The sequence below is a fragment of the Lepisosteus oculatus genome, chromosome 23 (genome assembly GCF_040954835.1).
Source record: "Lepisosteus oculatus isolate fLepOcu1 chromosome 23, fLepOcu1.hap2, whole genome shotgun sequence".
NCBI lineage: Eukaryota > Metazoa > Chordata > Actinopteri > Semionotiformes > Lepisosteidae > Lepisosteus > Lepisosteus oculatus.
The window spans coordinates 9,856,142-9,870,137 of NC_090718.1; the positions used below are offsets into that span (position 1 = coordinate 9,856,142).

Genomic DNA, 13,996 nt, shown 5'->3' on the forward strand with positions numbered 1-13,996 from the left:
TATTTGAATATATATATATTCGCTTTCAAGATACTATTGTGTTTATAAATATAACCAGAATTGAGAAACAATTCAGCTGCGCATTTGCATGTTATTCATGACAGTGTTTACTGTGCTGTTGGTTATTATAGTAATTATAGTTTAATTGTTCATATGACAAAACCAAAAATAAAGATGCCAAAAAGGAGCTAAAAAATGTAGAGTTCTTTTTGTCTTGGTAGGGGGCATATTTGTGAGCTTACTGTTTCTGCGTTTAATGTGAAAATAGAATGTGCACTTAAAAATGACTTCTTTTTGTTGACACATTAGCTTTTGAACTGAGTCAAGATTAAAGTTCTACCTCTCTTCTTCGAAGCATTTTACAATCCCAAAACTCTTGTGTAGGTTCTCACACTACATATCAAGAACACAGCCTCTGAAGCATCCTTTTGAAAGACAGAGTAGGTCTTTCTTGAGTAAGTGCATCAGATAGTACAACTCTTAGAGCTGGAATGCAGCTGGTGTACTGTTCCAATTTGTGTCCATACGTGGCGTAATGTATAGTTATGCTGTGTTAAAATATGACCAAGTGAGATGCTGAATTAATAAAAATGCCCTTTTATCTCTGCAGATCATGTGAATGCTGAGCATTAGGTTTCTTAAATTGCAAGAAAGGCATGTAGTATTCTGCTCACAAACCAGATTAGAGCTGTACAAAAACACAATTGTGCTGAGTTGAACTGATCGCATTTGCAGCTGGATGGAATACATTGTAAAAATCCATTTTGTTGCCCCCAATAAAGGTCCCGTCCATTTTGTGCTGTTCACCTAAAAGCTGATTCAGACTTTAATTCATGTCACAACAGCTCTTAGACTTCATCACAGAAATGCTCATTGTGGCGCATAATGTTGCTTTTTGTAGAATCATTGCTTTGAGCTACACATCTGTGTCAAAGCGAAGTACTACAGGTTGAAGGAGTGTGTCAAATAGAATAGGATATCTCAATCAAACATAGTAAAAGCTTTTCATGATTTCAAAGAAAAATTCTAACCTCGCAAATCAGTAAATGAAACTTGCTTTTGTGTAGAGGTACATTTTCCAGCTTCCCAACCCAGGAACATCAGTTTAAATGCAGCCTCAATAGAGGGACATGGTTATAATACAGGGAGATCAGAAAGATTTTTTTTTAAAAAGCAGGAAATAGAAAATGCTTTTTGCATCTGAAAAAAATAAAAAAGTATCTTGTGTGGTAGGAATTTTTATCAACTTGAAGCTACAGTTAACAACATTGTATATTGTGACAGTGTTTTTATTTGTTTCTTGAAAACATTCTTGTTTTTTGTTCATTGAATACAGCAGCTGAATTCTGTGAAACCGTTAAATCTCAATTAAAATTGGTAAAGAGGGAGTTTTGTTTTCTAAAACTGAGACATAGCTTTATTTAACCTCACACCAGTGCAGTGTAACCTCACAACCGTTTAGATCTCTGGGAAACAGACTGAAGGATATAATTGTATTTTAGGGGCAAAGAATCAGGAATGTAATCTTATTTTAAAGTGTAAATGGTCATGTTTTTTTTTAACCCGCTAGATAACAAGAGCTGACTGAGCTAAGAGACTGGACAACTGCTGAACTCCTTTTATTCTCTTCCTCTTTCCTGGCAGAGTTTGGATCGAAATATAGAGGTGCGGAGTGATGCCAGGGTGTCTTCCCTCACCCTGAAGTACGTCCAGTTCACAGACGCGGGACAGTACCTGTGCACAGCCAGGAACTCCATTGGCCAAGATTCCCAGTTCATGTACCTCGAAGTTCACTGTAAGACTGCTGGTTTGGTTTTTTGGTTTGTTTTTTCTAAGTTTCTCGATCGTTGATGTAGATTTAGCTCAGACACGGATAAGGTCTGTAGCCTCTTGGGGTTTGGGGCTGTGTTTCCGCGGATTTAGGCTGCTGCCATCATTGCTGCACACGGATTTGTCTTCATATCAGCTGCCTGAGTTTTTTTTGTTGTTGTTTTGAGCCAAAGCTTTTCTTGTAGTTTTGTTACCATCATTTTTTTTCCAACATTGGCATGCTAGTTAAAACCTACTTCGCTACAGTGCAGCAGATGTTTTTTTTAGCTGTGCGAACTACAGAACTGCTCAAATAAACTAAGACTTTCAAGATCTGCACTCACAAAAAGTAGTACCGTGTCCAGTGCTTATGTTTGTTGTAGAGATTAAAAGATAGTTCAGGTGGGTAGCTGCATCAACATGCGTAGTCTGCAAAGGAACAAGTAATACAGTAGGCTTATTCCATGCTGAAAAGAGAAGAGAGAAAAACACAACATTTTGGCTGTGAAGCCTTCTTCAGGTGTGATTAAAAGATAACAAACATATCCCACCATCAAGGCATCCTGTTCAGTCATCTTTTATTTTTAAATTCTGTAAGATCATACAAAGGAAAAAAAAACTCAGCAGGTACTTTAATTCATAAACACCTCCACAGAGCATCAGGTTGTGGCCCAATATTCAGATCTTTCAGATGGCAAGAAAGCAAAGATCTGATTATTGGGCTACAAACTGATTTATTTTTTGTCTTTTTATTAGCTACCCTTTCCTGGCTCTTAAATAGAAAATGGATTTCATTTTCTAAGTGACAGAATACAATACAATAGATGATGAAAAACCCAGATTCATCTGAAAACTGTTTTACCATGTGGTAGTCAAGGGCAAGCAGATATATTTTTTTTAATTTGCATTAATATAGACATATGGCATTTTTAGAGCTTATAGATTTCATTTGATCTTATTAGAAAATTTTAAATAAGTGAAAGAATTAATAAAAATATTCCCAGCAATGAATGTGTAATTGGATTAACTTCCTTAGCCCTGAAACAAAAGTAATCTTTGCTGTTGTACTTGATAGCATCATAATACGTAATTCCCAAAATTGTTTTGAGCTGTAATTAGACCATGTTAAAGATCACAGTAATCTAGTTTTGGAAAGAGTGAGTAATTAGTGATAAAAGGTGTTTTGTTACAATTGAAACTGAAGGTCCACAATTGACAGATGAAATCATTCTGTTATGCTGCTTGTAGATTAGAGGCAGCATTTAAGCTTGTTTTGTTCTGAGAGATAGAGAAACAAATTGACTATGGATTTCTTTGTGAATAGATGGCACTGCTGAACATTTTTGACAATAGCTGTGTATTTCTGGGAATGGTAAAACATGTAGGTTACTATTGAACTGTTTTGTCTTATAGCTGATAGAGCTCTATGCACTATTGAACTGTTCCTCTGTCTTACAGCTAATTACATATCACATTTTTTGTAAATGTTTGCTTCACTCAGAAAGCAACTGTTTGCTTCATAGGATAAGTTCCAAGAAACTAAATCTACTAGAAGCATAGTCTGTCCACTTTCCCAGAACTGACAGAATATCAATTTTAAATCTGATTCAAAGAACTAGATGTCTCATTGTACAACAGGCTCATTGTACATGCTGACTACAACAATCTAGTCTCCTCCGCACTTGGATCATTCGAGAAGCTCAACTGTAGCTCAACTAAAAAAAACAATTGTAAATGATATCTTCATTAGATAGTAATACTTGTTATTTAGTACTGTATGTGAATATCTGGAAATGCTGGATTCTAAATGTCGAGAGGAAAAATGTCCACATGGGAAAAAAAATGCAAAACACGCTGAAAGGTCTCCTCCCATCAATTCAGCTGTGCTAGAGTCGAAAGCAAATAGAGAGGAAAAGGCCTTATGGAGAATTATGTTTTGTAGTTTTTACCATTTTCTTTTAATATTGTAATTTCATTAAAAAGCAGCCTGTACTCGAAGCCGAGGAGAGAAAAAAAAAGAAAAACAAAGATGACAAAGGAAAAACTGCTGATAAAATAACATTGCTTTTTGTTCAAAACTGTATTGCCGGCATCAAGGAAATGAAATGTTTCTTTTTTTTTCTTCAGATTTCTATTATCTCTCTGCATAGAAGAATAGTCTGTTTTAGAAGGAATGCTGACGCGGTTTAAAAGAAAAATCAATGCTACGCTATACTTAGTGTCTAACGTGCTAATAAGAAACGACAGGGGCTTGGAAAGACACACGCCGTGGCGGTACAGGGAAATTAAATTACACGGTGCACGCGTGCGTGTGATTCACAGATGCGCCGAAGATCCAAGGCCCTGTCACCTCGTACACGTGGGAGGGGAATCCCGCCAACATCACCTGTGATGTCATCGCCCACCCCAGTGCCTCAGTTGTGTGGTTCAGAGATGGACAGCAGCTCCCCAGTTCTAACGCAAGCAACATCAAGATCTACAACACCCCCTCCACCAGCTTCCTGGAGGTACAGTATTTGTTTCACTCTCGCCCTTTGCAAAGGATACAGTTGTACATTTCCGTTCAGACCCAGTGGCCAAAACATTTTTATTCCTTTCGTGGAAACAATTCTGTGGCAATTTAATTGAACTTTTAGCCAGTTTAATATTGATAGGCTAATCCCAATTAGATCTGTACTTTGTCTTCCTAAACATAGTCTTTTGGCATCTTGGGGTTGTAGAAAGTAACAAATAATGTTGCTAATATAGAGAGCGAGTTATTGGTAAATGTGACGGATTAGCTACTGCAACACTTCATATGGGCTCTCCATTTATAGTTTACCATGAGTTGTTGTGTTCGAGCTATGATTAATGTGAATTAAAGATGGCTAAATCTTCACAGTGACACAAATAACAAGTTGAGTTTCTTCTTTTCCAAACACTAATTATTGTCAAGGTTATTAGTGTAGTAGAAAGCAGTAGTGGGGAACTTTGGTAAGTTGCTGACACTCATATACTGTGGTAACTTCTGACTGTACCTATGATTTACAGGATTTTGGTCATGTTTAACCATTTACTGTACATGACCAACTCTATTACTCTAGGTATATAAAAAAAAGTTCCCTAAAAAGTTTTTATATCAAATGCTGCAAGATTTTGGAGTTGGAGAAATAATTTGGACCTCTGTTCCTTTAAACTGTATATGTGTACTCTGTTATTGCATTTCTTTGATATAAACCTCCATAAACTGCTTTTAATGGCCACAATGCTGAAAGACCTCCAGCTGTTGCTTCTTGAAAGACCAAGAGCATTGTTCTGATGTGCACTTATATCACAGTTGCTAAGTGTTTCTTAAGTGTTCAGACCGCAGTCTACAGCTTATCTCATCCTGGAAGTATCAGAGTGATATTTTTAAGAGTGCTGCCTTTCAGCACCAAGTCCCAAGTACCTACTGTTTAAATAAAATAAGCCAACATGTCCAAATGTCATTTTAAAATGCAGTTTTTGTTTTCTGTGTTTTTCCCAAAAGCACCTGTTATCCCCGACACTAGCAAAGTATTATTGTTCATTTTTTGTCCTTTGCCTCAAAGGCAGTGTGACTGGCCGAAGGTCATGAACAGCTCTTATTTTGACAGGAAACAAAATGTCAAGTTGCCTCGTTGTGCGAATTGCATTGGAGAGTGGCTTTTTACGAAACATTATATTTCTGACGGTCCGAAGGTCCAGCCGTGGATTAGCAGTTGCAGGCCGGCAGGTGGAAAAGGCTAAATGTCAAGAGGAGTTCATTTTAATTTGTCCACTGGTACCCATTCAGGCCGTGCACTATAACTCCCCAGCTTTAACAGAGACACCCTACAGCAATACTAAACTGGACTCTGCTAGGGAACACTTGTCTTGCCAGTCATATCCAGGGCTTTATGGTGCGAATGCAAGCCTTATCTTTTCCCTTGTTGTCATTTAAGCTCAGTCTTGCCTATTGGGATTTGCAGTGACAGGCAGTTTGGTGACTAAGGAGAGGAATGAGCACTTAGCTTTGATGTCTCCAGGGAAGCATCCTTGTTTCTTCCAGACTGGTGGAAGGACAAAACTAGATGGTTCAATAATAAAACAAATATATTTAAACTTTAAAAAAAATGCTTATGTGCATATGTTTTATTAACACTGCAGTGCAAATGTCATAGACATTTTGCATTATTATACTCTTTTCACAAAGTGTTTTTACTTCTTTTCGCAAGAGCACAATTCCTTGGTAATCTTATACTGAACTTTTAGCCATTTTGGTTGTAAGTGACCAGTTAATTCTGACGTGTCTCTCTTTTGTTGTAGGAAAACTAGCATTTTTAGCTTAATGGATGTGTAGAGTGGAACAAATGATTTTAATGACAAACCCCCGATAAAGAGTCAATTCGATTTGACTGGTAATTGTGAAGGATTAGCTACTACACCACTTCATAGTGGCTGTTTTCACCAGTTGCTGTTATAATCAAAGTTTTTGAAGAAAATGAACAGTATGAATGAAAGATTACTACATGGCAAACTGAGTTTCTTATGGCCCAAAATGAGATGTGGTAATCAAGGACAAGGTTATTACAATAATAGAAAACGCTTTAACTTCATTGTCATAGTATATAGACATTACAACTCCAGTTTGGTTAAGGTACCTACAGTAAGTTTGCACTGAAACTATTGTAATTGTAATCAAAGAAGAGTCGAGTTGTAATTTACAACTCTTTTTGCCTCTGTTTTATTGAAGGTTACTCCAGAGTCTCAGAGTGACTTTGGCAGCTACAATTGCACAGCCACCAACCGTATTGGCACCGAGTCAAGAGAATTCCTCCTCATTCAAGCAGGTCAGTACCAGTGCCGCCGGGTGTATGGGATGACAGGGCGGCACACGGTGCAAAATCATCACTGCTGCTGTTCTTATTTATCATGCCATTAATTTATTCACACCTCTATCATTCCTTCAATTACAATTCAGCAAAAACAAATCTGCAGTTACATTGCTTTCTTTGGAAGTGCAGAGGATGCCTTCAGACCTGTATTGAGGCCTCCAAAAATTAACTGTTTCCTCTGGGTTATAAAGGATGATAATGCATGGAAAACATTAGTAGTAGCATGCATTGTGATGGTCATGGTTATAGTGGTTATGGTCAGATAGCCTATTGGAGACTGTAAGTAAAAGATCCTTGTTCTCTGCAAGTAATGGAGGTGGGAATAAAAGAATACACTAAAGTCTGAATCGAGCACTTTGCACTGTAGTGTGCATTACTAGGATAATTAAAGCCGGCTAATACAGTGGCCACTCTGCCAGGAAGAGGAGGCAAGTGCCTCCTGTTACTGTGGGCTGTGAGACAGGGGGCGTGGGAGACCACTGGAAAGCCAAAGGCGACTGGAGATCTCCAGCTCACACTGGCGTCTTCAGGGTGCAAAGAGTCGTATGCTGTTCAGATTCGCTTGCACTGGTGTGGTTTTCACAGCTGGGCTGAAAGGAGGCAGCGTCATCTGAAGGCCGACCATAAAACAAAGTAGTTTTGAAGACAAGGGGGTGTAAATAAATGTGACCCATGAGTTTCTGGACCTAAGTGAATCTTTTATGATTATATATACTGTATGAGAAATATGACTTCCTTTATATTATATTGTTCTCTGAAAAGCCTTTTATTGTTCCTACTTCACGAGGGGTATGATTGACATTTGAGGACACTGTAAATAAGAGGTTACCCAAACATTCAATGAGATTATGTCTATATACCTGTAAAGTTTAAGCAGTCGGGAAACTGTAGTAAGGCACAGTGAAGTAGCCATAGGAACAACCTTGCAGTTTTCTCACAGTGTGTTGCAGTTTTGAATAAATTGCATTCAATAAGAAATTGCAGTTATTAAAAGAAAATATAATGATTCTTTTGCTTTATTAACAAAGGCAGGCTAGAATAAAGTGTAAGTAATTGACATATCATATTTGCAGTGCTCATTACTTGATATTGTTACACGGACTGCACAACCTTAATTTGAAATTGAAATTCTTGACACTTGCTAGATAATGTAAGAACTGCACTATTTATATGGTGTTAACTTTTAATGTAGTATAAAGTCTTTCCTAATTAGGGTGAATCATAACACCAGCAAAACATATTAAACATGAATTAATATACAGTATTTGTGTGTTCTTTTGAAATGGTTTTTTTGTCTTCAAATTTCGCAGCAGTAAGCAAACCTCAATTTTGTGTCAAATCCGAAGACATTTATAAATTATCAAGTGTGTGTGAGCAATTAAAGTATACATTGGTGATGTTGAAGATTCACATTAATGTTGTTGAGAGACTCCATTCTTACTTAGCATAGAATCCCACGTAAAGAGTTGTAGGTCTTTAGTAATTGAGTTTAAAATGAAATCAAATAAGAAAGGAGAAATAAATGTGAAGGGATCAAATTCAGTGTCTTACTAAGACAGACAGGTCTGACACAAGTTATACATATTTTGAGGATGTCTGTCTATTCCAATCCGTGTGATTCTGTCCACAAATTGCATTAAGTTCCCAGTCAACAATTCCCATTCCTAACAAATTCCCAGAATCAATTGTGCTTTCGTCCTTCATATTTACAAATGCTGTCTGGGTTCATTCCGATGATGTCAATCAGCTCTCCATTGCTGTCAACTGCATTTAGTGTTCATATTGATTGTATTGGCATATTATGTTGCCTAATTTTTTTGCGCATTCCCTTATGAGCATTTTTGCACTGTAATTGGATTTCTGTGGTTTTCACATGCTTGTATCCTGTGCTTGCTTTGCTTTGCAATGGTGTCTCACTGTTTCGTTCATGCTGTTTTCACAGCCTCTTTTTGCTTCACCATGCTTTACTGTGATTTCACTAGTCTTTACTACTACTACTATTACTACTACTACGTTTGTAGTAGAGTTTGTTAGCAATGGGATTTGTAGAATGTACTACAAAATCTACTACATTCCTAACAAAAACTACTTCTACTTTACTAGTAAAAATGTCTCCGCTTTGACCAAGTTTTCATTTTGCTTCACTACATCATTCTGTTTTTACTTTACTCTGATGCCAATCAGACTAATTACCTTAATGTTGCACTTGCCGTGGTATTACACTGTAAATGTTTTCAAGGGTCTGTTCTGCCTGCCAAGCCTTCTCCACAACATTTTTCCCTTTTAGAGGTTCCGTCCGCCCCCGTGATCAATGAAGTAGACCCTTACTCCAGCTCAGCGCATATAGATTTTGACGAGCCTGACGCCAGTGGTGGCGTCCCCATTCTCAAGTACAAGGCCGAATGGAGAGTGGTGGGCCTGAGCGAGTGGATGCATAAAGAGTACGAAGTCAAAGATGGTGAGTTCCTTCAAGGTGGGATTGTGGGAAATACAGGTAGGGTCACGTTATCTGTTGTTGGATCGGCTGAGAACTGGAATGCTGGGCTGAATTGCGATTTCATGCTTGTTCTTTCTTGAATGTTTTATTTTACAGTCAAATTGAAGTTTAATATACTTTCGGGAGATAAACCAACCTAAAACCTGCTGTACAGCTAGATAGATCATTGATCCTTCCTGGTCTTAATTACACTGAGGCCCTCTTGCACTCCACTCCGCAGGGGAGTTTATGTAACTGCTTGTCTTCATGGCCTGATTGCCGCGCCTCAGCTTAGCAGGTTAACAGAATGCTGTAATACGATTGCATAACCATGAGAGTGCTTTTGTGGTGTGATTTCTCTCTTCAGAATTGTACACTTTCGAGGAATTTTGTACTTATTTTGTACTGTTGGTCCTTATTCCTGTATGTTTACTCAAAACATCCTTATTCCTTATTCCTGTATGTTTACTCAGACAAAAGTATGTCCTTGAGTCGATGGTTGAATTTAATCAATCACAGCCCAATAAGAAAATGAGCAGTTACAGTAAGTGCTCTGTACCCTCCTTCCTTAATCTATGTAAGACATTGCCTAAATCCATCAGAGATCCTGTGACTGTCAACATTAAACATTTAGAAAATAAAAAAAATCCAACTTTCAAAAGTAAATACAACTGTTGGCATTATAGAAATCTTGTAAATTCCAGATATTTTTCATATAAAATCATAGAGTTGTTGGACTAATAGAGAGTGTTGGTTGGGGGGAAGTAATTGAATATAGTGATTAATGATGTGAACAAAATGAAGTTTCATTACTTCTCTACTAAATAAAAAGACTTGAAAATAATTAACAGGTCTTCAGTTACTGCCTTGCTCCAAGTACTGTGTGTCTCACGTCACTGTAATTCTGACACTTGGCCCTGTCAGATTGACAGGAGTGTGTGTCACTCTGTGCCCCAAGGCTGTGTTTCAGAGAAGAGCATTTTGCAGCAGCCTACTACAGTGGGGTCTGTAATCTCAAATCGTATCATCTGCCTGCCTGTCAGAAAGGGTCCCAAAATATCTGCTTTGTCTGCGATGTAATCAAAATAATAGGCAGCTCTCATCTGCTGTTTCCGCCCCCAGCTACTGTACGTCAACATCTTTCTCAAAGAGCGGTTTGCATGCTCCACTTTTCCATCAAAGAAGAGTTGGAGCAGATAAAAGTTATTTTACAGTTCTGCACCACTGAGTGCAATTGATGCTGTGGATTCACATGGAGAGATGCTGGATCTCGAGATCAAGCTGGAATTGTTATCATGGGGGCAAGCAAGAAAAGGATTACTGGCATTACTAGCCAGGCTGTCAACACAGCAGAACTTTGTTTAGAGGATTGTAGATCTATACTTGTACAGTAAGTGTTACAGATCCTAAAAAAAGCTAACGGCTCTCAATGTGAGCATCCATTTACTGAAGGACATTCATTGTGCTGGAAAGTTTTGTATGCATGTGTTGGCTTCTATCAGGAAACAGCTGGATGAGATCCTCAGATAAATTATCTACTCACCGTTAAACAGGCTTTATGGGCATATTTGTAATCTTTCACGTGTTCTAAGGCTGGGTTAAGTCATAATTCATACTTTTGCTCCCAGCTCACTTTACCACTATGACCAGTTTTAATCAAAAAGGCAGACAAAAACTAATGTTGTCACAAAATCCAATTTTATAAAAAAGAAAGAAAAAAGGCCTTTTTTGAGCTTTGTGTCTATGCAAGTGCCTTGTGAGCTCCCGTCGATTTAAGTTTGTATTAATTATTCAGGACCATCCACTTTTGAAGTTCAACATGAATTCAATTTGGACTTTTTCGCCTCCGTGATTTGTCTGCTGAAGACTCCTTTCGTCTTCCGCAGGTTACAATGACAACACGATCGTCATCTCGGGGCTCAAACCCGAAACGAGCTACGAAGTGAGGATGTCAGCGATCAACGGCAAGGGAGAGGGCGACAAGAGCCAACCCACCATCTTCAAGACTCAGCCAGTCCGTAAGTACAGCGCAATCTCCAGAGTCTCACTGCTGCCTCGGACACCCCAGGCAGATTAAGATGCCCTCCCTGCAGCACAGCAGCCCAACCTTCAGTGCTGAGAACGCATCCCCTGGTGCGTCAGCCGACTTGCGAAACGCATTGAAGTGTCCCTGTGTGCGGATCAACATGACGAAGCGAGGGCTGGTTGGGAGGGCGTGTTCTGATTGCTGGAACCCTTCCGGGTGGAAAGGGGTTTTGGCAGCTGGGACTGGTTAAAAAAAATCTTCCCCACAGGTGGTTTTGAAGCCCCTTTGATGTGAAATACACGCTGGGTAAATGTCCCTTTCGTCTTCTGCATTAATGCTAATAGTTTGCTTTGTAGCTGGACAGCGAGGCAAATCAGCCTCCTAAGGTGGCCGTGCAGGACCCTTTGCATATCCTTGGGAGTGGATCGCATTCGATTGGCTGTTCCAAACAACGGTTTTATCTCTGTCAGCACTTCCACTCTTAACTGCTTCTCTGCGAGGTCCATGCAAGTACAAGGGAACGTGACAGTAAGGGCACATGTGGCTTTCCGAGGTAGTTTAAATGATGTGGTCTCCGGTGTGGTGTTTTTTGGCTGCTTGAAATTGGATTATGAAGGCTGACAGGTCAAAGACTAAGAACTAGGAAAACCTCCCATGTTTTTTTTAGCTCTGAAGTTGTGTAAGGCTGGGGGCAGGGTTTCGTCTTATGCAGCAGGGGATCTTTTTGCAGTGTGTGAGCACTGGAAATTCCACGCAAGGCTTGTTTTGCGCTGTGAATTTCCAGGGTATAATAAAACCTGTACTTTTTACAAGCTATAATTATCTGTATCTTGTCACTGCATTACAAGATGGGTTATTCAACAGTGGGCTCATGGACAGCATTTCCACCTAGTGTATACTTTAAAGTTTATTCTGTGCTAGCCTGAAGCTGCACTATAATAAAAACACTTTTATTTCACTCAGAGAGTCAAATATACTGTACATTGCCTGACTTCACCTAAATTTAGTTTTTTTCTTTTAGCTGAGTGTTTCAATTCATAATGCCATGGCTTTCTTTAAACTCTAAAGGGCAAAGATGCCACAGCTGGTATTGTAATGACAAGGGCTTTTGTGCTTATTACAGTACTGTGATTTCCCTAGGTGGTGGCAGGAGCTTCTACATTTAAACCTTTCAGAAAGGCTGCATACGTGACTTTATTGCACTGTATTGGCATGACCACATACTGTAGTATTTATTACAGTTTACAGACTTTCTCCTAAAGATTGGATGTTAAAAAAAACATTGACTGTGGAATGCTGTCCTTGAAGTCCTGGAGGGCAATAACCACATGGTGCTTGTGGGACAGATCAGCCACCCTCGATAAAACTGCCTACAGCGGGGCTTTTAATTTAAGCTGTATGAAGAGTGAGGGAGTGTGGGGAGCGCAGCCGATCTCATTTGAATCTGTGCCCCCACCAACACAGCCGGTGGAGAAGTAACTATTATAGAGAAACCTGTCATTACTTCTCTTTTAGCATGCTAATTATGAGCCTGTGTGTGCTGCTGTTTAGATCCTCTCTCTCAGGGTGTTTTGTGAGTGATCTTTCAAAGAAGATACTGTAAGTCACGCAGAAAAATCTGAAGCACCTGCAGAAATGCTGCTTTTTTTTTTGTAGCATTTCATCCAAAACTTCTGAGAGGTGTGCCAACTAGGATTGCCCAGGTCCATAAAGGCGTGCAACACATTTGTTGTGCTATCAGGATGTTTCCACTTTTTTTCCTCCTTTCTCCCTCTTAAAATACTCCAAGCGTCAGTCTTAAGACTGGGCATTTAGGTTTGAGATCTCACTGATGAAAGATCAGCAGGCTAGCACCCATCCATCTGTACTGCTTTAAAAAGAAATTTACTACATGTTTATTTGAAACCCGTCCTTTCTTTCTTTTCTCTCATTTCTGCATTTCCGTTCTCACCTTTTCTGTTTTTTCTTTTCTGTTTTTACTTTTCCCCCCATCTGTCTTTGTTCCATTGGACAACTCAGACTATCCTTATTCAAGTAAGTGCCTCCTTGTACCCTGTCTGTTTTTGTTAATTTCATTCATCCTATTAACATTTTCTCAAACATTTCCATGAATTCTGTTAACTTGCCCTTCATGAAATCTATTAACTTGTACTAGTCTAGAGATGAGAACTAATTTCCAAAGCACCTTTGGAGCTTTCTGACTTTCAAGGCTGTATTTCCTGACTGAAAAGTACTTTAAATTGCTTTTAGTCTTCTATTTTAATTTCTTTAGTGATTTGCACATGACTCAAACTGTTGGATTCCATTCTGAAAAAAATGCTTTATTAAACTAAAAGGATATATACTTCAAGGAACTTTGCAGTAAAAACTGTTGCTCGAGTCAAACCTTAAGTTATAATAAAGTAGATCTATACTTTTAAGCTTTCATCTTATTTTAAAATGAAACCACCTAGTGTTTTATATGTCAGCTCTTTTTTTAATTTTGCAAGAAGCACCTTTCTTCTGTTAAAAGGAAATTTGTCATAACACAGTTGGTTTCTAATTTGCAATTAGCTGGTAAGCCAAAGTCCCAGATTGGTCAGAAGATCAGGATACAGAGTAGTTTTCTCAATAAGAAAATGAAGAAAGAAATAATTAACTGCATTTTTAGTATTTCCTTTCTCATGTGTCTTCTAGCTGACATTTTTCACAATCTTTTGGAATATACAGGTTGGTTAAAGCTATATTTTTAGATCATTGCCAATGGTAGAACAGATTTCAGATGTGAGTTTTGCTGTAGCTGACCCTGGATGTTAGTACCTACTTACTGTA

General features: G+C 38.6%; 1 protein-coding gene across 13 annotated transcripts in view; it reads left to right on the top strand.

The window, feature by feature from the left end:
* The window catches only part of LOC102684295 (neural cell adhesion molecule 1), a 353,088-nt gene that overhangs the window by 302,852 nt on the left and 36,240 nt on the right, over positions 1–13,996 (top strand). For 7 of the 13 annotated variants that reach the window (XM_015337750.2, XM_015337753.2, XM_069182972.1 and 4 more), the window contains 6 exons: positions 1,645–1,795; positions 4,132–4,316; positions 6,542–6,638; positions 8,971–9,141; positions 11,046–11,177; positions 13,205–13,219. In XM_015337750.2, coding sequence (XP_015193236.2) covers positions 1,645–1,795; positions 4,132–4,316; positions 6,542–6,638; positions 8,971–9,141; positions 11,046–11,177; positions 13,205–13,219 — 751 coding nt within the window. The remainder of the gene's footprint in view (positions 1–1,644; positions 1,796–4,131; positions 4,317–6,541; positions 6,639–8,970; positions 9,142–11,045; positions 11,178–13,204; positions 13,220–13,996) is intronic. The other 6 variants (XM_006642289.3, XM_015337758.2, XM_015337760.2 and 3 more) reach the window with 1 other exon arrangement.